Source organism: Myiozetetes cayanensis, unplaced genomic scaffold (assembly GCF_022539395.1).
Source record: "Myiozetetes cayanensis isolate MyiCay16 unplaced genomic scaffold, myiCay2020 scf22, whole genome shotgun sequence".
Lineage (NCBI taxonomy): Eukaryota > Metazoa > Chordata > Aves > Passeriformes > Tyrannidae > Myiozetetes > Myiozetetes cayanensis.
The window spans coordinates 1226901-1251041 of record NW_026087434.1 but is presented as its reverse complement, the minus strand read 5'-3'; the positions used below and the strand labels follow the sequence as shown (position 1 = coordinate 1251041).

At 60.7% G+C, this 24141-nt stretch overlaps 1 protein-coding gene across 2 annotated transcripts in view; it reads right to left on the bottom strand.

The window, feature by feature from the left end:
• SDK2 (sidekick cell adhesion molecule 2) overlaps positions 1-24141 on the bottom strand; it is a 46886-nt gene that overhangs the window by 16641 nt on the left and 6104 nt on the right. For both annotated transcript variants that reach the window (XM_050319211.1, XM_050319210.1), the window contains exons 2-8: positions 11384-11543; positions 3477-3583; positions 2522-2669; positions 1699-1832; positions 698-809; positions 239-429; positions 45-128 (exon numbers count right to left, since the gene is read on the bottom strand). In XM_050319211.1, the coding sequence (XP_050175168.1) occupies positions 45-128; positions 239-429; positions 698-809; positions 1699-1832; positions 2522-2669; positions 3477-3583; positions 11384-11463 (856 nt within the window). In that variant the 5' untranslated portion in view covers positions 11464-11543. The remainder of the gene's footprint in view (positions 1-44; positions 129-238; positions 430-697; positions 810-1698; positions 1833-2521; positions 2670-3476; positions 3584-11383; positions 11544-24141) is intronic.

The window sequence follows — 24141 nt, the reverse complement described above, 5'->3', positions numbered from 1 at the left end:
ACGGGGTCACAGCAGCATGGGGAGAGGGCCGGGGAGCAGCTCACCTTTGGCTTGGCAGGGGATGGCCACCACCTTCTCCATCTCGGCCGTGATGTGCCTCTCTGGCTCCTTGATGAACTGTGGGGGCTCTGCCAAAGGAACGTGGTGATGGGCAGGGGCTGGGGCAGAGTCAGGGTCCTTGGACCACCCCAGTGACCCACCTGTCCCTCCCCATGCCAGCCCCAGGGCAGGAGCTCACCCAGGACGGACAGGAAAGCCCCTGCAGCCACGGCAGGGACGCTGCTGCTGCGCAGCACAGCCTCGCACTCGTAGTAGCCGCTGTCGCCCAGCGCTGGGTGCAGGATGGTGAGCCGGCGGCTGTAGTCGCTAATCCCACTGGAGAGGGGCACCCCATCCTTCTTCCAGATGATGTGCAGCTTGATCAGCGGCCTGGGGGGGGAGGGCAGGAGCGTGTCAAGACACAGCCCCAAGTGCTCACTGAGCCATCCATCTCCCTCCATCCCACAGGACTGGGGAGATGTGGTGGGTCCTGTAGGACCCAGGAGTTGTGGTAGGAAAGCACCCAGCCATCCATCCTGCACGACCCAGAAACCTCGGTGGGAAGGGACCTGGGGGCACCCAGCCCTGGGGCTGGGTAATGCCCACAGGGAGATCCCCCCATTCCCATCCCCATTCCCATCCCCATCCCGTTACTCACCTGGCGTTGGCCACACATTCCATGGTCACCTCTGAGGTCCCAGCCACCACGCTGGTGTTCCTGGGCGGGACAATGATGGTGGGTGCAATGGGATCAGCTGGGCCACCCACATCTGGGGAGAAGGAGGCCAGAGGGACAGCTGTGAGCACCCCCTGCCCACCCTGGCATGCCCCACCCCCAGAGGAGGCACCCAAATCCTTGGCATGGAGGAGACAAAGGTGACAGGGACCGAGGGTCCATCAAGGTGCCTTCCCAGCTCTCCCTGAGCCCTCACCTCCCACGGGAGCCCACGGCACAGCCAGCAGGCAGGGAGGAGGGAGCAGGGAGTACATAAAGCAAAATGATGGCAACAATAAAAAACCCTCATGTAGGCGCTGTAAAAACGCGATCGGCTCGAAAGCTGCTGATAGAGCTGAATCCATAAACATGGGCTCCGGGGTGTTTACGGCGCTCCAGGACGCCGAGGCATGGGAAAACAGATTAATGGGGAAGAGGGACAGGCAGAGCTCACCACGGATAGGGAGGGGACCTCCTCACGGAGTAGCGGGAGGGGACATGGGTGAGAGTGCAATAGGATTGATGCCACTTTGGGGCATCTCCCATGGGATGGGCTGTCACCACCCAAATGGGTCCTGGAGGGAACTGGAGGGATGAGGCTACAGGGGTATCCCCCAGGAAGGGGATGATCTGGAGCACCGGGGGTGAGAGAGGGGAACACAGGGCAGGGGTGACACTGCAGCACCCCATCCCGAGGTCCATTCCCAGGGCACGGCCAGATCCAGCTGGAGCAGGAGCGGGAGCTCTGCCTGTGGCACACCAGCACCTGCAGCTCAGCCCCGAGTGCCTAAATAAATTCTGAGGCAGCTGAACTGTTGTGTCAGCAGAAGCCGGAGCCTCCGAGGAGATTTACTGCAAATTAAGTTTGGGGGCGAGGCAGGGGCTGGGGGGGCAGGGCCGGGGGTGGGCAGGGCCTGGGGTGGGGCAGTGTCCCCTACACTCACTGTCCACAGTCAGGGTGATGGGCTGGCTCGTCTTGTTGTCCCCGTTCTTGTCATTCACCGCCTGCACGTAGTAACGTCCCGCGTCCGGGGCCACCGTGGACAGGATGACCAGGGTGTTCTCCAGCGTGATGGCTCTGTGGGAGGGGATGGGGATGTGCACCCAGTGAGGACAGAGACTCAGCCTTCCTCCCACCTGCCCCAGGCACCAACCCCAGGATGGGGGGACCAAACCCTGCACACCCCCACTCCAAGCAGAGCCCATGGGACAGGGTAGATTCACAGGACTTTCTTTTTTTTTTTTTTTTTTTTAAACTTGGTTTTTTTATTTTATTTAATGGAACGATCTAATCTGCTGGAAACATAAAATGCTTTGGGGAATATATTTTTTTGCCATTAAATATGAGATAAAGGAGTTTTATCTCCTCAATCCCTCTTTGCAAATCGAAAGGAGACCAGTTCAATTCCTGCATAATGGGGGTTACAAATTCAATTCCTGCACGCCGTGGCTGCCAGTGCCGGGCTCCAGCAGCACTGGGATCTGCCACAGCCCCACGGGGACACCTGGCACATGTGTGTGCACCGTGCTCAGCTCCATCACACCCTTTTGCCTGCCTTCCTCCCCCTTATTTTCATTTTTTATTAAACAAATCATTTCTCTGCTGCCAAACAGCCATTAAGTCACCACGTCTGTCCCGGGGCTTTAGCACGATGCGCTCGAGACGTTGGTTAAACATCCCTAGTGCGGGGACAAGGAGAAATGCAGCCCTCCTGGGTGTGGGAGGGATGCTGAGGGGGGTGCTGGGGGGACCCCAGGGGTACTCACATGCGGCTGCTGGGGGAGATCTTCCGGCCATCCCGGAACCAGGTGACCTGTGGCTGCGGGAAGCTGGCGATGCGGGGCGCGCGGATGACGGCCGCCTCCCCGTGGGACACGCTCTGCTGCGTCTCGCTGTCCTCGAAGCTCCCCATGTCTGCAAAACATGGGGGAGAACCGTGTCAGGGGCTGGGGAGAGGCCAGGAATGCGCCCAGGGATCCAGCTCCAGATCCCACTGTGTGTTCCTCAGCATCATCCCTCCAGCACCCGGAGCCAGGCAGCCCCATCACACACTCAACCAGGCCCCCTGTCTGTGTGTTCCCCACCAAGGATGGGGTGCAGCCACAGCAAAGAGGGCTCAGTTACACGGCTCCCTGGCCTCTCTCCATGTCCCAACCCATGGCCCAGTGCTGGGAGCATCCCAGCATGACCTTGACCCCATGGACAAGGATGGGACACAGCTGCCTCCATCCCACCCCACCGTTCCCAGGCTGCAAGCACACAGCAGTTGAGGGAGACAGAGGGAAGCAGGGGGCATGGAGATGGGGGGGTAGGGGATTTTTATTGACTTCCCTTAATTGCTGTAATTAAAAACATGTAAAGAATCCTTTTTTAACGACTTTGCCATTATCATTAGTTGTTAGCACAGCTGCCTTATTAATTTCTCATTAGCTCCCTGATTTGTCACTGCTCCTCAGGAGGTGTTTAAGGGGATGGGACTGGGGGCGAGCCAGAGGGAAGGGGTGACAGAGAGGGGCAGGTCCCCTGTGGGGAGAGAGCCACCATCCCAGGCCTCAGCACTCTCATCTCCTCCTTAAACCTCTGGGCATCCCTGCCAGGGTCACCCCCAGGATGCTCCAGGTTCACATGAGCTGGTGATGTTGCACCAACACCAGGGCTGTCCCACAGTGCCGGGAGCTGGGTGTCCCCATCTGCTCCCCAGGGAGCAGGACGGTCACTTACAGGCCACCTGCACCTCGGTCTGGCGCTGCAGCAGGGCCCCCATGCGGTTGCGGACGATGCAGCGGTAGAATCCGGCGTGTGTGCGGTCCAGAGAGGTGATCATGTACCTGCGGGAGACAGGAGCCACCTCAGCGCTGTGGGGACATCCACGGCATGGGCACAGCCCCAGGAGAGGCTGCAGGTCCTACACAAGCCCCCCACAAGCTGGGCAGCAGCACCAGTGCCAGGTGCCAGCTCCTTCCCTGAGGAGCCGCTGTTGGAGGTGCGTGCAGTACACATGTGTGTGCCTGTGCAGGCATGTACATGTGCACACACACGTGTGTGCACGCTGGGGAGACACTCCAGTGTCCCTCACTGCCACACAGAGACTCCTGGCCACACACGAGGAGGTGCTTTTGCTGCACCACACATGCAGCATGAGCCAGTGAGTGCCCCTGTCCCCGTCCAGCGGGTGGATGTGACCCACCACCCCGAGCTGGAGGCGCTGGGCAAGTGGCTTTGAGCTGCCAAACACAGGGGTGGCTCCTGGGGACTGGAACCCGCTGTCCTGACCCCTGCACTGAGCCCCAGCAGTGACACCAGGGTCTGCTGGTGTCACTCAGCCTGGACCTGAGCGCAGCCGAGCCTGGCACTGCTATGATGAGTCATGGCTGAACCCCCTTATCATCCCTCACCCCTGCTCTTATCAGCCCCACCAGCACCAGCAGATGAGGAGCAGATAAAGGAAATAACCACATTTCCACTCGCCCTCCCCCCGAGCACCATCCCCATCCCCAGCTGGGCCCTGCAGCCACCAGACCACCCAGAGCAGGAGGAGCTCCTGCTCCCTCACCCCAAATCAGGCGGGTGAGTCTCTGGGGGGCCAGGCAGGTGCTGCAGCGTTGCCATCCCCGACGGGGAGCGCTCCGAGATAAAGCAGAGAGGGAATAAATAAGCAAGCTCAGCCCTCCCTGCCCAAAATCTAATCTTGCGTTAAAAGAGCCGCGGGCTGTTTCGGCAGAGCTTTGTTTGTTCTTCTGAGAACTGAGCGTAAATTAAACTTTCATAAGACCTGAGGAGCACGTTCCCTCGGCCGGGGAGCGCCGTGGGCCCCGCGCCCACCTCCCTGCATGGGAGATGGGGACAGGGACGCAGGGCTCCCACCTCGCCCAGTGGCACCACGGAGACGGGGTGGGCACGGCAGGACTGGCACCAAACCCGCTGGTGACACCCGCCCGCTCGCCCACCCACGCAGCGTGCCGGGGTCACCCGTCCCCGCGGGAGGAGGGAGGGTGCCCTTTGGGGACGAGTCCTTGAGTGTCACGGCTGATATTTAAAACTGCTCCCCAGAGGCTTTAAATAAGATATTTCAATTCCACGGAGCTGTCAGGAGCGGATGCCGACGCCAGGAATAATGGGCCCGCTCTCCTTGCGGTGTCCTCGTTAATAAATCACACCGTGACTCCCGGACGCACGCACGCGGATGGACGGACGGATGGATGGACGGACACTGGCTGATGCTCAGCAGCAGAGGGGCACATCTGTCCCCAAAGAGGCCCCTGTGCACCACATCCCATCCAGACCCTCATCCTGGGAGGGGGACAGTGCAAAGCCCCCAGCACAGCCCACAGGACCCAAACTGCCCCCACCTTTGGAGCACCCACAGCCCCTCAGCAGCACTTGGTTCCCCCATGCTGGGAGCCAGGACCCCTCCATGGGCACGCAGAGCCTTTGCCCCTCCCATGGGGACACCCCTGCAGCTCCAGTTAAGGGGCCTGGTCCCCACACACAGGAGCTGGAGGAGCTATTAAGCAGCAGCACTTTCACACACACCTGAGCGGCTGAAAATAGCCTGGAGAAAGGAAATCAATTCCCTGCGCAGCCCGGCCCGCAGTCATCAACCAAACCAGCACAGACTTTGTTCTCTCCTGCTATGGAGGCTTTTATCCAACACCACTGCAATTTGATTTCCTTCCCCAGCACGCCTGGCTGGAAGGGGATGGGAATTGATTTCACCCCCGGTGTCACCCCCCACATCCCCACTGCTGTCACCCCCTCGCAGGGGGATGTGCTGTGGGCAGACGTGGGGAATGTCACCCCACTCAGCACCCCCAGTTTGAGCCAAGGCCACAGTGGCCACTCCATGGCCAGGAGTTCTATTGTGCCAAGCAGCTCCTCCACCTGGGACTGATCCCAGTGCCCTGACCAGGGGCATTGCCCATCCTAACCCCACTCCAGCCAGGACAGAGGTGAGCTCTGGCCAAGCTCCCAGCACAGCCCTCGCTGCTGACTCCGCTGTTCCAGGGGTTTGTTTGGATTCTCTGTGAAGATGGAGGTTGACAGGGCATGGTCCATGGGGAAAAGCCCTTCCGCAGCGAGGACTGACCCGTGCTGCAGGAGAACACGCTGACGGCAGACAGTGGTGGCCTCGGGCTCTGTCAGGAAGTGGCTGTGCTCTGCTCAGCCCCAGGGTCAGGAGGGGGCTCCGGAGCCAGGAGCCCTGTGCCAGGGGACCGGCGGGTTTGCAGAAGCAGCTTTGGCAACGGATCAATCTGACAGATGGACGGCTGCCTGTCAGGAATGACAACTTCTCCATCCATCCATCCGTCCATCCATCCGTCCATCCATCCATCCCTGATCCCAGCGCTGAGGCAGGGCAGGGCACAGCAGCGTGACCAGCTCCTCACTGTGCAGTCCTGGCACGGCACCTCCATGTTCCGGTAGGATTGTTGCCCGTGCCGCTCCGGCACAGCCACGGCCCAGCCTGGGCCGCTGCCGTGCCTGTGTTATTGTAGGGTTGCTGAGAAGCGTGGGGCTGACGCTGCCGAATTATTCTTAGATTGAGGGGGTGGAGAGGGGCCGGGAAAAGCATCAGCCAAAGGCTCTGATCCATCAAATTGAAAGCCAGAAGAGCACAGAGATCTGTGAGGTTCTTCCAATGCCGCCCAGTAACATCAACAGCTGGATCGGATTTTGGGTAGAAGCACACTGGCACAGTCCCCTTTGATTAATATCCTGTATAACGACTAATTAATTCTGGAGGGGACGTGTATTTGAATAGTTACTGCGGGATAATGAAATGTCAAGTGAGCATTAAAACACACTTAGCAGAGGTTTAACGACTCGCAGCATCTGAGCGTGCGTCCCGGCACCCCCGCTCGCGCCGGGCCAACGCTCAATATGGCTTTAAACGCCCCCCTGGTATTCCATCAGCCCCCGTTAACTGTGTTATTGGATCTCAATTAGCCCCTGATTGGAACGGGCTGTGTTTTGAAACACGTGGCCCATCGCCTCCCTGCTCGCCTGAAGTGTTTTCCCTCGGTCATGGGAATTGGGCGGGCGCCGGCGGCCCTGTAAATCGCTGCCTCAATTGGCCCTGCCAGAACAATGAGCCAGTTAATAATTAATGCCCGTGTATTAATCAGCCTCCCTCCCGTGGGGCAGGGACGGGGCGGGCACACGAGCCCCGATCCGTGTTGCGGCATCCGGAGGGCTCCGGTGCATCACCAACCAGGAGCTTGGCCACCACCCAGCTCTGGTGGCATCCCCAGGTCTGAGAGTTCCCTTTCCATCCCCTCCATTGCCATCCCACCACGTGCCTCCTGCCAGCCCAGTGCCAGTGTGGCTCCCTAGCACCGCTGCCCTGTGCCCAGCAATCGCTGCCTCTCACTCACACCAGCCCCACGTATCCTCCCCAAACAAGTTCCAAATAAGGCACAGAGACGGACAGGAGCCTTCCCAGCACAAGCATTCCCAGGAAAAACCACCCTATGCTGCCTGTTACCAGCTCAGTGCTCCTCCTCAGCATTCCTGGGGACTTGGCCACTTGTGGTGATGCTGAAGGTGACAAGAACCAGGCTGCAGCCACAGGCACCAGGAACTCCCTGCTGGGCTCCCACCATGCCTGGCTGCAGCCCCTCCAGTGTTCATCAGCTCCCATTAATTAAATCATTGCATGGCAATTAGCTCCCCAGGGCAGAGGGCTGGGCTTTGCACCTGGGCTGGCAAAGAGCTGGTCCCACCAGAGCAGGGATCAGCTCCTGGCAAGCAGTGGCACATGCTGGGGTTCCAGTGGGAATCCAGGGGTGAATCGCTCTGTTTGCCCCCAGGTCTGGGGTTTTTAGAGGCTTCTGGCTCTGTATTTTACATAATTTAGGGACAAACTATGGGCATCAATCATTTGGGGTCCTCGATGGGTCTTAAAGGCTTGGCAGGGTCCTGTGTGTGCAGCTGCTGTGTCCCTGCATCCTGGGGGGACATGCACCCCAAAACATCTCACCCTGGGGCTGGCAGGGGGTGGCACTGGGAGGCTCTGTCATGCTGGCCCTGCTTGGCTGGGGGGAGCTGAGGCAAAGCCAGCCGGTGCTGGAGATGGAATTACACTTCTCCAAGATCCCAGCAAAGGGTATCTGGGCTCTCAGGAAGAGGTGAGGGATGCTTTAGTAGCTGCTGAGCTCCAGCACCAGCTGCAGAGGGGCATGAGGAGAGGCACGAGGGCTGATTTAGGAGCTGGAAGATGCATCCCTACGGATGGGAGTCTGTCCAGAGGTAATCTATGTGTAAGGTAATTTCCGAAGGCAGCAGGACTCGATGCAGCCCTTAATAGGACAATCTCATGTGATAAATTACCAGACCCAACTAATCTGCATGTTAAATTTCTTCTATGAGAAATAAATATCCTCAATTCACCAGAGAAGCGCTTTCCTTCCGAGGATTTCATTAAAGACATCAAGCTGCCTGATTTGCATGTTATGATTCCTCGTACGAGGAGCAGTCGGGCTCCGGAGAGCTCGTGGAGAGCCTGGCACCGGGGAGATTATGCAGGGAAAAACAGAGCTGGCCCTGCACAGCGGTGCCAGGGCAAGGCTGTGTGGGCAAGGCTCTGCCACCCGCCCTGCTGCCACCTCAGCCGAGGGCACAGCAGGCACCGGGGGGGTAAGGGGGGGGGGAGAAAGTGTCACTGTGGGGGTCTCCAGGCTTGGGAGGCAGTGGGGATCCCATGGGAAAGCTGCCTCCTGCACCCCATGCCAGCGGCAGGCAATGGAGGCAGCATGGGGGGGAGGCAGGGTGGTCCCTGATCCCACACCTCCCACAGGGATGTTCCTGGGGACACCGGTCCACAGGCACACGGAGCCAGGCTGGTCCCTCATTCCCCATGGTCCTCAGGGATGCTCCCAAGGGAGGATGTCTACACACACACACAGAGCCAGGCTGGTCCCTAACCCCCCTGCAGTTTCCAGGGATGCTCCCCAGGGAGAATGACTCCACACACACACACACAGAGCCAGGCTGGTCCCTCATTCCCTGTGGTCCCCAGGGATGCTCCCACAGGGGGAATCCCTGGGTTCATGTGCACACACAGAGCCAGGTTGGTTCCTGATTCCCCACAGTCCCCAGGGATGCTCCCAAGGGAGGATGTCTACACACACACACACAGAGCCAGGCTGGTCCCCAGTCCTTCTGGAGTTCCTCATCACGCCTGATCCCCTGGGATGCTCCTGAGGGAGGATGGCTCTGCATGAATACAGAGCCAGGCTGCTCCGTGATCCCACCGTGGTCCCCAGGGATGCTCCTGAGGGATCAGCTCCACCTGCACTCAGAGGCAGTGCTGTGGCTCTTGCTGGCTCGGGGCCAGGGACCTGCCGAGCCCGTTGCCCACCTGGCCCTCTCCGCTCGCCAACAGCCGCTCCGGTGGCAAACTGGCCTCGGAATCGCTGCGGGAAGGAAAGGGCGGTTGCCATGGAAACACGCTGCCAAACTGGGAGAGCGGCTCCTTCCCCTGAAACGTGGCGTGAGCTCCTCCGACCGTGAGCGAGGATGAACTGGGGTGATTTGTGGGGAGTGGGGGGGCCACGAGCCCCTGCCCACAGCCCCCAAAATGGGTACAATGCACCAGGGGACTGCAGCCGGCAGGGACAGTGGGATGCCCTGCTCAGGAGAGGATTTGGGGAGCAGCAGGGAGGATGAGGGGGATGAAATGCTTGGAGACACACTGCTCTGTCTAGGAACCATGAGGTGATGCCACCAAACGTGGCTGGGAACCACGAGGTGATGCCACCAAGCCCAGCTGGTCCCAGGGCGCAGCCCCCTACAGCACATTGCCCTGCTCCAAACCTCCCTCATGGGCACAGCCAGGCCCTGGGGAAGGTCCCTCCAGTCCCTGGAGTGGGGACACGCCAGGGGAAAAACACCAGCACCAAGCTGGGAGGGACTGGCTGCACCCTGCCTCCTTCACCCACACCACCACCATTCCTGTCCCTGCATGGCCAGGAGCACCCCTGAGTCTCCCCGGCCATCAGCACGGGCCCTCCCCTCTCCAAGGATTACTCTGTTTCTAAACTCGTTAACTTTTAATTACAACCTTCCCACTGCCTGAGCGGGCTGGCTCCGCGCCACCGACAGCTCTATTAAAATTCAATTTCTGCCCATCATAACTAATTCTGGTCCTTCGCTTTCTCACCAGCAGCCTCCAACGCCAGGCAAGGCGGCCAAACGCTCGTCTGTACACTCTGAATCCCCACGGAGCCCCGGGCAGAGCGCAGGGATGCCGGCAGGTTCCTCGGAGCCAGGCAGGGATTTGCACGGCAGCTCTTTGCTTCATTTGCTGCGCTGGGTTTGTTTGGGTTTTCCCCACGTGTTTGTTTGTTTTCTCGCTTCCTTCCCTAATCCTTTCTGGCTGGATGCTGGAGCTGGAGGCAGGGGCCAGGGGGAAGGGAGTCACCTTGGAGCAGGGATACAGGGATGCAGGGATGCAGAGATGCAGGGATGTGGAGCTGCCCAGCATCCCAGAGACCAGTGCTGGCCTCTTTCCTACAGAAGGATAAACTGAGGCATGGGTCAAATCAGGAAAGGAAGTCAGAAGTCCCCATTCAGGTTTTGGAGGTGCCCCAACCTGCTCCCCCAAACTTGACAGGGAAGAGCCCAGGGCCAGGATCCTGCACCTTTGTCCTGCCTGGGAATGGGCTGTCACTCCTGACAGGTGAGAGCTGTGGCAATCGTGGAGCTCAAAAGGTCTCTGAGCTCACACACCAGAGCTGGGGACAAGGGGCCCATCCCACAGGGCATCAACAGCCAGCACCGAGCTGGGGGCACCAGGGGGCACGACAGACCACGGCTTGGTGGGGGCCACCCCCCAGGGTCCCCAGGGATGGCCAGGGCTCCAGGATCCCAGCAGGGCAGGGTGCCGGGAGGGGACATCACCCAGCCACACACTATCTCTGTTCCTGGTATCCCAGAGCAGCCCCGTGTTGCTACAGCAACATGAAGCCTTTGGATTCGATGCCTTTAAAGGGGGAACGGCTTGTCTCGACCTGAATTATTGATTAAAACAGAGAGGATGACACACGCACTCAGAAGAGACGGCGAGAGGTGCCCGCCTTGATTTAAAGGCCAGCTCCAAGGGGCTGGAGTTGTGGCAGGATTAGTTGGCACATGGGGATGGATGCCTGCATCTCAGCACTCTCTCCTGCCACCCTGTCTTGGCCCTTCCCCGGTCTAGCTGTTCCCAGGGAGCCACGAGCTGGCTGTGATCCCCAGCCTGGTGTTAAGGTGTTAATCCGCTTGTGCAAACACCTCCTCCCCGGTGTTGACCTGCTTAAATTCCCCGTTTGCTCTCCAAACAGAGCCAGCAGCTCCTGAACTGCCAACTGCTGCCTCTGTGCTGCCTCCTGGGATGGCAGTGCCAGGGACCGGTGTGCCGGGTGGGATTCACCACGGGCAGCATCGGTGGGGACTCAGAGTCCCACAACCATTCAGGTTGGAAAACACCTCCAAGACCGAGTCCCCCCTGTGCCTGACACCCACCTTGTCCCCCAGCCCAGAGCACTGAGTGCCATGGCCAGTCGTTCCTTGGACACCTCCAGGGGCGGGGACTCCAAACCTCCCTGGGCAGCCCATTTCGATGACTGACCACCCTTCTCCAGACTCACCGGTACTCCAGGGAGAACTTGGTGAGCTCCCGGCTGTTGTGCAGCCACTTGAACTCGAGGGGCCAGCTGCCCTCGGCCATGCACGTCAGGACCAGCCTGTTCCCCTCCAGGTGCACCTGGCTCCGCACCGGCTCCGTCTTGAAGTACGGGGAGACATCGTCTGTGGAGAGAGGAGGGACAGGGCTGAGGGACACGCCAGCCCCACATCCCACCAACCCCACATCCCACCAGCCCCACGTCCCACCAACCCCACGTCCCACCAACCCCACATCCCACCAGCCCCACGTCCCACCAGCCCCACGTCCCACCAACCCCACGTCCCACCAACCCCACGTCCCACCAGCCCCACAGCACCAGGACTGCTCATCATTGGAGCCCCTGCCCTTGGCAGGGGGTGGAATGAGATGATCTTTAGGGTCCATGGTCCTATGGGCATAACCCATAACCCATAAGCCCAGCAGCCCCCTCCCCATCCCCCCGTCCTGGCCCTTGCCCCCCCGCCCCGAGCCATTCCACAAGCCCATCGACAAGGGCTCAGCCTGCTGTGGGTTTATCTGAGCTGCTCCTTTGCTTTATTCCTGGCTGCCTTTGTAGCATCTCCGAAGCACCGAGCTTTTAACTCGGGGGGTTAAGGGGCGGAGGGGCTGGGAGCGGAGCGAGGCAGAACCACTTACTCCTCTCCTGTTTTATTTGCTAAGTAAAACTATAAATCGAACCACACAGCTCCATTTTCTGCTTAACAAATGGAAGCCCTTTTACTTCAAAGGCACATTCATATTCCCCAGCAGCTTTCAAGTGCACGTTCAATCACGGCTCCGGGTTTTTTCTTTGGGGTAGGGCTTCGCTTTCTTGTCTGTGAGAGCTGAATTCCTGCCACGGATCTCTGCACCGTAGGCTCAGCCCACTCCAGTGCCCCACCACCCTGGGGGGTGTCAAGAGTTTGCAGGAGCTCGGAGGCACCCAGACACCCCCAGACCTGCACTGGGGATCCCTCTCCTCTCTCTGGGATCCCAGTTCCTGCACACCTCCCTCACTGCACCCACACGGAAATGCCCACTGGATTTACACCCTGTGCTGCCTGGCGAAGGGGTGGGCACAGTGGTGCTGGATGCCAGGCAAGTCATTAGGAAGGGAAGCAGCAGCTTGTGGCTCGTTAATTTAATCCTCCTCTCTGACCTTCAGCAGCGCTGGCTGCAGCGGGCAGCCCTTATCCCAGTGTCCCTGCCTCAGGTCTGGGCTGGATCCAGACATTGGAGCACCAGGGCACCACACAAAGCTGGTGTGGGGCACTAGGGCTGAACCCCACAGCCAGCCCAGCTTGTCCCAGATGGTACAGGGGCAGAGTGGTGCCCAGTGGCACCCTGGCAGCTCAGAGCCCTGGCTGTGGGGTTTGGCAGCACCGGCTGTGACCCCTGTGACCCCTGTCCCATGGCTCTCTGGTTCCCCAGTCCAGAGAGCTCGTGGCAGCTCCGTGGCAGCTGAGCTGCAGTTTTTGGGGTGCCCAAGGAGTGGGCAAACACGTGGTGCTGGGCTGAGCCAGCCGGGGACAGCCCAGTGCAGGATCCGTGTCCCTGTGCACGCGTGTGTGCGGGGGTGGGCACACGTGTCCCCACCATGGCCCGGCAGGAGCTTGACCTGCAAGGCTGGGGCTTCGCCCACGTCGGGGTGGAGCCTTTGGGATTACGGTGGCACCCAGATGGGGACGTGGCACAGCCAGGTGACAGCCCTGGATCCAAACACCTCCTGCATGAAACCAGTAAATGAGCCACGGACCAGACTGGGGAGCACTGGGCGCGATGCAGTTGATGTATCGCTGCAGTGAGGATCCAAGCACGGCACAACAGGCTGATCCCCAGGGACTGGTGGTCCCCAGTGGTCCCACAGGAGCCCAGGGCTGTGCTGGCAGCGTCTGGCCAAGCGCTCCAATGGCGCATTGGATTCTGAGACCTGGTGTGCTCAGTGCAGCCCCCACACTGAGCCAGCAGCCAGTGCCTGGGAGGCATCTGGGAGGTGTCCTGGAGGTGTCCGGGAGGTGTTTGGGAAGCGTTTGGGAAGCAGGGTGCTCCCGGCGCACCTTCCCCTGGGCCCGCCCGCCGTTTGCATACATCCTAATTTGATTTTAAGCAGCTAAGGCTCATCACGCTTTGAAGCGCCCGAGCCATCTGTTCTGCATTAAGGGGTGAAAAACGGCGCAGAGGAGGAGAGGCGGCTCCTAATTCCGTATTGATCGTGCCGTGCTGAGCCGCCCGCGAAGGTCACGGCGGCCACCGCGCACCCAGCGGCTCCCGCGGGCCCCCGGGAATCACCACCCCCCAAAGCAGGGGACAGCGGGGATGGGGGTCCCTCGTGTCTCTTTTGAGGGGTGAAGGCGGCACCGAGCTCTGGGAGTGAGATCCTCGTCCTCCTCCTGGGAGCCCTGTGCCCCTGCAGGGACCCCAGCCCAGGGGAATGCAGCTGGTTTAGTGCCAGTGTCTCCAGAGAGGCCTCCAGGAACAAGACCTGGTGTTCCTGGTGTTCCTCTGCCCACCAGCTCTCAGAGGGGAGAAGGGTGGGGGTCCCAATGCTGAGCAGCACTGCCCTCTGCCCCCAGTTCCTCTTGCAGCCCTCCTGCCTCAGTTTCCCTCTGCTCTCTGGCAGCACTGGGCATCCCAGTTCTGCTCCCTGGGGACAGCTCCTCCATTCCACCATCCACTACAGGCCATGGCACCACCATATCCAGGGCATGTGGGGTGCTCACCACCTCACCACGGAGCCAGCACGGACAGGGGCTGCCATTCCCCCCACCCTGTAACCAAGGAGAGGGTTCCCAGTGGGTGACAGCCACATCCCCCCCCACAAACGAAGGGTCATTACTGCTCATTCTGCCTCTCCCCCATCTGTTGTGGCTGTTTACACTCCACTTGCTAATTAGAGGCTAATTAGTTGGTGCAGAAATTCATCACTTTCCAAACACAGGCGGCAGCGAGGGGCGTCTCCGGGAACATCTGCACATCTGCCAGCGGCACGGGACGGTGCGGAGCTCCTGCCGGACTGGCACCACGTCCTGCCACGCTGTGCCAGCCCCACACCGTCCCCTCCACGCAGAAAGCACCAAACTGCTTCATCCCCACCCTGCCCACACCCGTGACCCCGGGGCTGAGCCGAGCTGCCGCTGGGGATGGAGGGGATTCCAAGAGCTGCCAAGCGGGAAGGGGGACAGGGACTATCCCAGCTCTCTCCCTCCCCTGCTGACAACAGTTTAATGCCAGGCCCTGGCACGGCACTAATCCTGCCTAATGGGATCACAGTCTTGGCCCCTGCACTTTAGTTACATCAGGGCTGGCGGAGCCAGGGCTGAGCCCAGGGCATTAGTGCCAGAGCAGGCAGGGATGTAGGGCAGGGGCCCCCAAAAGAGCAGTAATGGATCCTAATTCCTGGGCGTAATGGGTGAGCTGGGAACTAAGCTCCCCTCTCCCCAGCCTCAAATCCCTCTTGATGGGAGGAGATGGGGAGTTTTAAGCCTGGAGGAATCCCGGAATGCCTGCCAAGGGCAGGGCTCTGCCCAGCAGCTGCTGATGGGGGCGAAGGGGGGAAGGAGGGTACAGCCCCTCCTTTCACCCCCCACAGAGATGAGATGGGGATGGAGGTATGAGATCCCACTCCACAAGTGCCCCTGGTCACCCCTGAAACACCAGCAGCTCATGAGACACCCAGGTCCCCTCCTGCCTGTCCCAGGATCCCGGGGACAACACAGTCCCCCTCCCTGCCTGTGTTCAGCACATGAATCAGTGGGATGTGCTGGGCATCCCAACTGATCCGGTGCCCATCAGCGCCAGTGGGATGCCCTGAATCCAGCCCACCTGTACCTGCGGGCTCCAGGTGCCCTATGGATCTCAACCAACACCAAACACCAGCAACTGCCTCGGGGAAAACAACACCATCACCTTTTTACTTTCCAACAGCCCTCTCTGGTCTCACCAGGATGTGGGTGGTGCAATCCTGGGAAGGGACCAGCCTGCTGTCCGCACTCCCGGACCACAGAAGAGGGGACAGAGCCATCTCCCTGCTCCCATCAAAGCTTCCCAGGGCTCTCCCATCCTTCTCAGGGCACCACCACCACCCAAACAGGAGGATGGTAGCCTGGTAAGGAAGGTGCTAGCCCTCTGGGGACACTGCCACAGCCACCTGGCACTGCCACGGACCAACCTCCCGCTCCGGGCCCCCCCGGAACGGGGAGATGGAGCTAAATCTCTTCGGCATCAGACTCTCGCTGGCTCCGCAGCACGAAGAGATTAAAAAACAATAAAGAGAAAACTAAACCCTCCGCTATAATTACCAGCCTTTAGCCGCCAGCGGAGGCAGGAGGGAGGGAGGGAAGGAAAGAGGGGGGAAAAAGAAACAGAGGAGAAGAAGAAATCCACTAAAATTTTAATAGGAACCACTGCATTTAATTTAACGACACATTTTTTCAATTACCAGAATAATTGTTTTATTCATAAAACGAGTTTCAATAAGAGGGTAATTTTCCTTTGTTTTTATTATTCATTTGTGGAACATATTCCCGGCGCAGCTCCCCGGCGCCGCGGCAGCCGCTTCGCATCCGGGGGGCTGGGGGAGGCTGCGAGGGGGGAACGTCACCGAGGCAACCCACAACCCCTAAATACTGCACCCACGGGGGGCCTCAATGTCCCTGAGCACCCCAGTGGGGTCACAGCCTTGGCTGGGTGTGAGGAGAGGCGGCCCCAGGGGATCCACCTGGCCAAGGGGTGCCGGGGACACCGAGGTCCCCGCTGAGGCCACCTCGGCAAAACGAATCCCCAGGGCAGTGTCCCTGCCCAGGGAGCCACATGCCCTGCCTGTCAGATGCCAGCCTGCGGTTGGGAAGCATCAATTTTTCAGTGGATGCTGGTTAAAGCCACCGGGTTCATTCAGTGACGTGTCCCCAGGGGCACCGAGGGCACGGAGCCACCACAACACCACGGCACGGCCCCGTGCTCCCGGTGTCCCCACACAGTGTCCTCACGGGGTCCCCCCTGGGCGGGTGGCAGGTGCAGGGGGATTAGCAGCACTCCCCGACACCACCGGAGCCATTAGTATTCCTGAGACAGGGCTTCATCCCCTTCATAAAAAGCAAACACGGAATTGAAATTCCGAGTGCTCCCGGCACCTGGGGAGCCGCGGAGCGTGACGTGAGCCGAGCGGGGACTGGGGGGAACGAGGCACCGTCTGGAGGTGCCAAGGACGGAGCCCAGCAGGGGATCACATGGAGTGGGCACCTCACTGAGCCCTCATCGACACACCTGAGCAGGTACAAAGCAACCTGAGCCTCCGTGGGGCTCACACAGGGCTGGCAGCGGGACAGGACAGCTCCATCCTCCTCATCCCATCACCCACCAGAGCCAAAGTCATAGAGTCATGGAATCCCAGACGGATTTGAGTTGGGAAGAACCTTAAACCTCATCTCATTCCAATCCCCTGCCCTGGGCAGGGACACCTTCCACCAGCCCAGGTTGCCCCAAGCCCCGTCCAACCGGGCCTCGGACACTTGCAGGGATGGGGCAGCCACAGCTTCTCTGGGCAACCTGTGCCAGGGCCTGCCCACCCTCACAGCCAAGAATTTCTTCCATGAAATCTATCCCAGCCCCAGGACTCAGTCCTGATCCCAGCAGAGAGGGCTGGAAGAGAAGCAGCCACAAGGACACACAGCTGTCCCTTGCTGTCCCCAGGCTAGGCTGGTGCCACGGGGCAGCCCCGCTCCCCCTGGCACAGAGAGCGGTGCCAAAGTGACCTGGCACGATCCCAACCGTCTCATCCCTACAGATCAGCCCGGCCGTGCCGCACACCCCCACCCATGGCATGTCTTTTGATGTGGGTTTTTTTCCCTTTTTACTAAGAAAAAGACTTATAATTGCAGATGTGACCATTAATCCTCCCAACTTACTTTGTTCCCTTCCTTCCCCGCTTTCCCCTCCTTCCCTTCTCCCCCCACTGAGACCAAGAGCTTTAAAACTCTCCTTCTGGCTATTAATTAAAAGCAACCTCTCCACTGCCGTGAGTGTACTTGCCATAAATTAATAGCAGCCTTCTTAATCAAATCTTATCTCCTCTCCGAGCGCCCGGCGCACGGGGCCGGGTTGGTATCCCAGCCCGCCCAGCCGTGAAATGCAATTCCCAATGCTCCAGTGGACTCGGCAGCTCTGCTCCGGCTCCTCCTCCCCGGCGCCTCTACCTGTGCCAGCCCGAATCACCACCTGGGCCGGGAGGGAGGAGAGGGGCCCGGCCACCCGCTGAGGAGGTGGCTCCCGAGGGACACGCTCCATTTCTCAGCCATTTACCGCGTTTATCCGCGGCCCCCGCGGACGGCACTCGCCTGCCTGAATTATTTAGGAGGGGTTTGGTGCTCCGAGGCTGTGAGAGCAACGATGGAAAGCTCTCCTGCCGGAGCTGGGGGCACGGCAAGGCAGCAGGGCCACGGCACAGCTTTTGGAGGGTCAGCTGAGGGTGATGCTCTCGGACCAGTGAGCTCATGGTGCTCCAGTTTCTGCAGCACACTGGAGAGCATCGTCCCTCCAGTCCCACAGCCTGGTATCCCATCCCTGTCCCACCAGGTTTTCCTTCTCCCCTAATCCTAACCCTTTCCCAAGGAAAGGTGCAGGATGATGGTGAGGACCTACATGTCCCACAGTGCCGCTCCAGGGCAGCCCCTGCCCCACACACGTCTCAATCCATCCCAGCCACAGCTCTGATCGGTCCTGGGGAGCCCAGTGGGGCTGCAGCAGCCCTCAGCCCCAGGTCTCCCCTCCAAGCTGCCAGTTCCCCAGGATTCTCAGGCAGTAGAAGTGAACTGGGACAGAGGGGGACTTGGACATGGTGCCCTATGGCCACTAGGGCTGGAAATTCCAGCCCTCTCCTTTGCCATGCAGAAAACCCAGTGCTGGATGTGATTTTCCTTCTTGGCAGAGGCAGCCCTGCCTCCCTGATGGTCTGAGACAGGCACAGGGGGTTCTGGATGAGACAGGCATGGGGGGCTCGGGCTGGGTCCCTCCCACAGCCCCACAGTCTAAGCCAAGCCTGGAGCAGTGAAGAGATGACACAGGGTTTCAGCAGGAGCCACACCAAAAAGGAGCTGTTGCTCCTCAGAGCTGAGGGTTTTCAGCCAAGGCAGAGCAGCCTGGAATGCCTCCCTTGCTCAGCTCCAACCACACTGGGATCACAGGAATAAAACCACCTTTGTGTACATAAGAGGGGCCACGGCCCCGAGCTGCAGCTGGAGCAGGGATGCACTGTTGAGGGATGCAGGAGCATCTCACAGCAGCCACATCCCTGCAGCAGCACGCCCTGGAGCTGTGCCAGGTGCTGTGCCCGTCCTGCCCATGACCAGGCACCACTGCAGCCCCGGAGGGAAGAGCTGGGAGGCCCCAGGGCTGTGCAGGTACCCGGTGCTCTCCAGCCGTCTGCCGTTGGCACGTGCCCCGCGACGGCCTTGCTGCCAAACACATCCGTCCCTGCTCCGATGTCCTGCCGAGCCTGTCGGGCTGCTCCCAGCATGGGGAGCTCTGCCCTGCCAGGGGGAAGGGGCACAGGCAGCAGGAGGGCTGCTGGCCATGGGAACACTGGCCCTTGGGCTCAGGTGTAGCTCCTGCCCACCTGGTGGGACGCGGCTGGACACAGGCACCTCACCTCCATCCCACCCTCTGCTTCCTCGTGCAACTGCTTTAGCAATTCCCTCACAGAGGAAAAAGGGTTTTTGGGTGGTGGGAGAGCCCTGGAGACATGGGGACACCTCCCAGCAAGGGGTCACGCACATGTGCCCATTACCACAGGAGTAATGGGCAAAGGGGGGAAGCTGGAGCCGGCGCTGCCACCCCAGCGAGGAGCTGGGCTGGGCCCAGCAGAACCCACAGCTCTGGCACTGCTGCCCCACTCCCTGCACCTCCCTCAGAGGGGATTTGGGGTTTCCTACAAGCCATAAGCCGATTGCAGAGGTGTGGTAACTGGATTAGGTGGGAGGCTGAGGGAGAGCAGACCTGGAGGAGCTGCTCAGCGGAGCACGGCTCCTGCCCGTGTGACGCCACAGGATTTGCAGGGATGGCACTTAAACTGATTTCCCACCCTTAAGCCTCTGGAAAGGTGAAGCTCCAGGAGGCATGTGGACTCTGCCCCCTCCTCACCCCTGCAAAAACCCTGCAGGGCCCCAGAGTGGGCTGACAGAGGGGTCAGTCCCTGCAGCCACCCATGTCTCACACGGGCAGAGGGTCATGTCCCCACGTTGGTCCCAACAGCCACCCCTTCCCAAATCACTGGCAAGGGGTCTCGCTCCCATGTCAGTCCCCACAGTCACCTCTGCCTGTGGCATGGGCAGTGAGACCTGCAGGTGACACCACAGCACCTCAGGGAGCAGCACAGTGACCCCAAACCCTGGCACTGCCCCACCACCCACCCATGGCGATAATCCCCGCTGGCAGCAGACACCGCTCGGGGCTCCCAGTGACAGCCCTGTGGCTAATCCAAACTGACCAGTGCAGGGCACAGCAGGGGGGACCACGGCCTCAGCTCCCAGCTCAGGGGGGCTTCCTGAATCCCCCATACAGCCCCATCCCAGGGCAAAGGTGATGCCGGAGGGACTGCAGCAGTCCCTGCCACAGGGACGCAGGAGCAGCCCCCGAGCAATGCCCCCAGAATGATGCCCCTCCAAGCAATGTCCCCCTCCTCCCACAGTCCCCAGCATGGCACTGGTGTCACCTGCAGACTGCACAGCAGTTTTGCCAGTGTCACACCTCATCCATCTCCGCTGGAGATCTCCTGCGGCGCTTCCCGGCCTCAGGGTGGGGGAAGAGCCAGCAGGGGTGATTCCAGAGCCAGCGGCACTCAGGAAAAGCCCAGGCAGAGACCGGGAGCCCCAAGCCCAGCCAAGGCAGCCCCAGCACAGTACGTGGATGGATCTGCCCTGGCACTGCCAGCATGAGCCCCTCACACCCAGTGAGCGCCTGCCAGGGCCATGGCAGCCCCCGGGACAAACAGACGGATGGACGGATGTCCTGCTCCCTCCCTGCATCCCGCCAGGCCAGGCCGGTGGGACACCCCGGCCACGCTGCCATCTCCCCTTCCTCCTCCCACATCTGTCTCCAGGCCCACACTTATTTATTTATTTGTTAATTAACTGCTGTTTCCATAACAAACGCTCCAGCTTCTCCCAGCCTCCAACAGCCCTGGGGCTGGATTGTTAACTAGGATTTTAATTTGTTAATTAAAAGCAGGATGGCTCCATAACAAGCTCCTCTTCCACAGCCGGGGCTCAGTGGGCCACAGGCAGCCTCGCCATGCCCGGATGAACCGCCCCAGGGATGGGGGATGTGGGGAGGGGGGAGCCCAGCTCCCCCAGGATCAGGGGTGTTGGAAAGAGGCTCAGGACCTTCCTTCTCCCAGCAGCAGGTGCTAGAGACAGTGCCACTCTCTCATCCTGGAAAACCCTCCTCCAGATACAACACAACCGCCAGCACATCTCCCCAGCCATCAGAGGGTCCCAAAACTGGTGACAGTCCCTCCTCTGCCCACTGTGGCAGAGCCAGGGCTGTGCCAGTATTATCCCCTCAGGATTCCCATGGACCACAGCCCAGGACAGCCCTCAGCACCCAGTCCCTGCGGCACCCAGCCAGGTGTACCCTGGTGCTAACGTGGGCCAGGTAAGGGCTGAGGTGTTCCCAGAGCCAGCGGAGAAACATCAGCCCTGGCTGGGAAACAGCGACTTATTCAGCCCTGTGGCTGGGAACAGAGCAGGGCTGTGTGCCTGCCCATCCCTGCCGCTGGAAAAACCAACATTTCCCTCCCGGGAAACCCCAAACAGACACTCACACACGGCCCCGTTGTGTGTCCCCAGCCCTGAGCCCAGGGGGCCAACAAGCTGAGCTTTGTGCTCCGAGGCACCAGGCAGCCCCCATGGACCCCCACACCCGGCTCTGAGCACACGGACCCCGGGACACGGCCCCAGTCCTGGCCCCAAGGCACGGAGCCCCAATCCCAAACACACAGAGCTGCCAGGAGCTGGAAGGGACCCGCAGCAAAGGGACCCTGCATGGATGCTCCTGAGGGGACAGGAACCCCCCCAGCCAGGGGTTACGTCCCCGGGGCTGCTCAGCTGTGGGTGGCACAGCTGGGCACTGCCCTGCTGAGCCTGTCCCCACGCACAGCATAGCCCTGTCCCCAGCTGGGGATGTTTAACAAGCTCCAGGCTCCAGCCAAAACTCCTTCCCCAGCACGCTCCTTCCGACGGCAGCAATCCCGGGAAGCCCACGATTACGCAGCGCCGCCGTATCTGGGTCACTGCTGTGAGTCACGGACACCCAGAGAGTGACTCAACGCTATCAGAGGGGCCGGATCCTGGGGCTGAATTCCCCAGGAGAGACTCCAAAACACCGAGGAAGGGAAGGATTGATGGACATCACCTCCAGATCCCCAAACAGCCACCAGCCAGACACCCTGGGTATGACAGGGGGTCAGCACACATCCCCCTCCCTGCACCTCAGCCCTTCCCAGCCCCGTTCCCAACGGCTTTGCAGCCAAGACCAGAGCTTCCCCACATGGGTTTGGCAGGAACCGGCTCCACAACCAGCTGCCAAAAGAGGTGAGGGTCCCAATCCCAGGGTGGCCCCAGCATGGGGTGGGATGGGTGACACAGAAGCCCAGGGCAGCACGGCACAGCTCAGGGCTGGATATGGCCCCATGGAACATGCTGAGTGTATCCTCCAGGAATTCCTGGAAGGCAACCACAGCCCTGCGCTGTGGCAGCTCCCAGGGCCACAACGGCCGAGGAGGGGTGGGAAAGCAAAGCCACCACAGACCTGCCCTGCAGGAGCCCCAACAGCACCTGGGATGTCCCTTCAGCAAGTGGCATCCGTGTCCCCTGTCCCCCAGCCCCGCAGGATGCTCAGCAGACGGACAGACAGACAGACAACAGCCGCTTCCCGGGCTCACCACGAGAATCCCAACGAGGCAGCATTTCCCAACCGAAAAAACACGCCGGGGAAAGAAAAACAGAAGAGAGAAACCACAAGAAAAACCCCACTGAGCCCTACCCAGGGCACTGACGCAATCGAGTCGCCAGGCCCGTGGGATGGAAAATACTCTGCCAGCTCCTGCCCTCCCCGTGCCAGGCGGGATGAAGGCACCGGTGGCCGTGATCCCCCTCCCCACAGCACGGCCCCGAGCCAGCGGGCACCGGGCACTCGCCCATTTACTGGGGTGATGCCCAGACATCCTTTTTCTAAGTATTAATTAGTCATTGCATTGCTCAGTTGAAACATAAATAGCTGTAGCATGACAGCAAACACGAGCTTTCCTCGGAAAAAGCTTTTTCCAAAGCGTTTCCTTCGCAGACGTCCCTGTTCACGGGTGGGGGACGGGAATAACTGGCAGCCCACGCTCCCCCCCCCCCCCCAAGCCAGCCCTGAATTTCCAGGGCAGAGCAGCAAACTCTGGTCATTGCATTTATTCACACACTTGTGGCTCTCCCAGCCAGAGGGGCTTTTCCAGCCGACACCGCGCCAGCGATTCCAGCCTGACGTGAAGCTTATGGGGAGAAGCCAAGCGAGCGAGACTCCCCCAGCGCCCCGGGTGAAGGGCTGCGGCAGCTCCCTGCCCTGCTCCCAGCACGTGCCTCGCTTCCACCCTCCACTGCACAGCCCCGCTGCCCCCCCAGCCTGTCCTCCCACCCTACGAGTGAGGAAAACAGAGAAAACAAGGTGATGAAGGCGCCCATCGCCTCCCTCCCCGCGCACGCAGGCAGCAGCCGGCCGCTGAGCCCTTCCCGGCGCTCAGCTCGGAATTAAGCATCCCACCCTAATGAGTTGATTTTATTAGTTTGTGAATGCATTGAGAACTCATTATCAAAATAAACATCAGCTCACTCCACCGAGCGCGGTGCCGCACGCCCTGGCAGCGCCGCAGCTGGGGCCACGTGTGCCTCCCACCCCGGGACACGCCGTGGGTCCCCACTGTGCCCTGTCCCTGGCACTGAGGGGGGGTACCAAGGCAGAGGTGCCCACCCTTGCAAAACCCTTTGGGCCATGAGCCTCCCTTCTCCATTTTGGCTGCAGAGCTCCACGTTGGGCACCCAGTGTCACTGCTCGCTGGGCTGGGACAGCCCCGAGCTCCTGCCACCCCAAGGTGTCCCCTGGGAGATGCTCGGTGCTGCTGCAGGGTGGGAAACCCAGTCATGACCCCCCAGGGCTCCTGCAGGGCAGGTAGAAGCCCCCATCCCACCCCAGGGTCTCCAGGACCCCCGGGAGCCACTGCAGCACCGAGTGCTGGAGCACAGGAGGCTCAGCAGACCCCAAGGCCCCCGGGGACAGCCTGGGCAGGAGGCAGCACCCCAATCTCGGGGAGCCAGCGCCGAGCCCCCCCTGGGCAGGGCTGTGGCGGGATGCGGGGGCACAGCGGGCGCATTGTCCGGCTCGGCAGGACGTGCTCCCTTTGGAAACAGCAGCTAATCCCATTTCATCCCCCTTCACGGCCATCAGCTGTTTTTCAGGCATGCAGGAGGCGGGTTGCTGAAACCAGAGCTTTTGTGTCCGCCGGTCCCAGCCCCCTCCAGCCCGGCCCCACGCTGGGCCGGGAGCCGGCAGCGCGTCCGCACCCAGCTCCATCCCCAACCGGCCCTCCAGGGAACGCCAGATCCATGCAGGACCCCTCCAAGTCCCCCCAAGCTCTCAGCCTGACCCCTGGCCCAAGCCCAGGCAGGGAGGAAGAGGAGGAGAAGCACTGAGCATCCACCATGCAGAGAC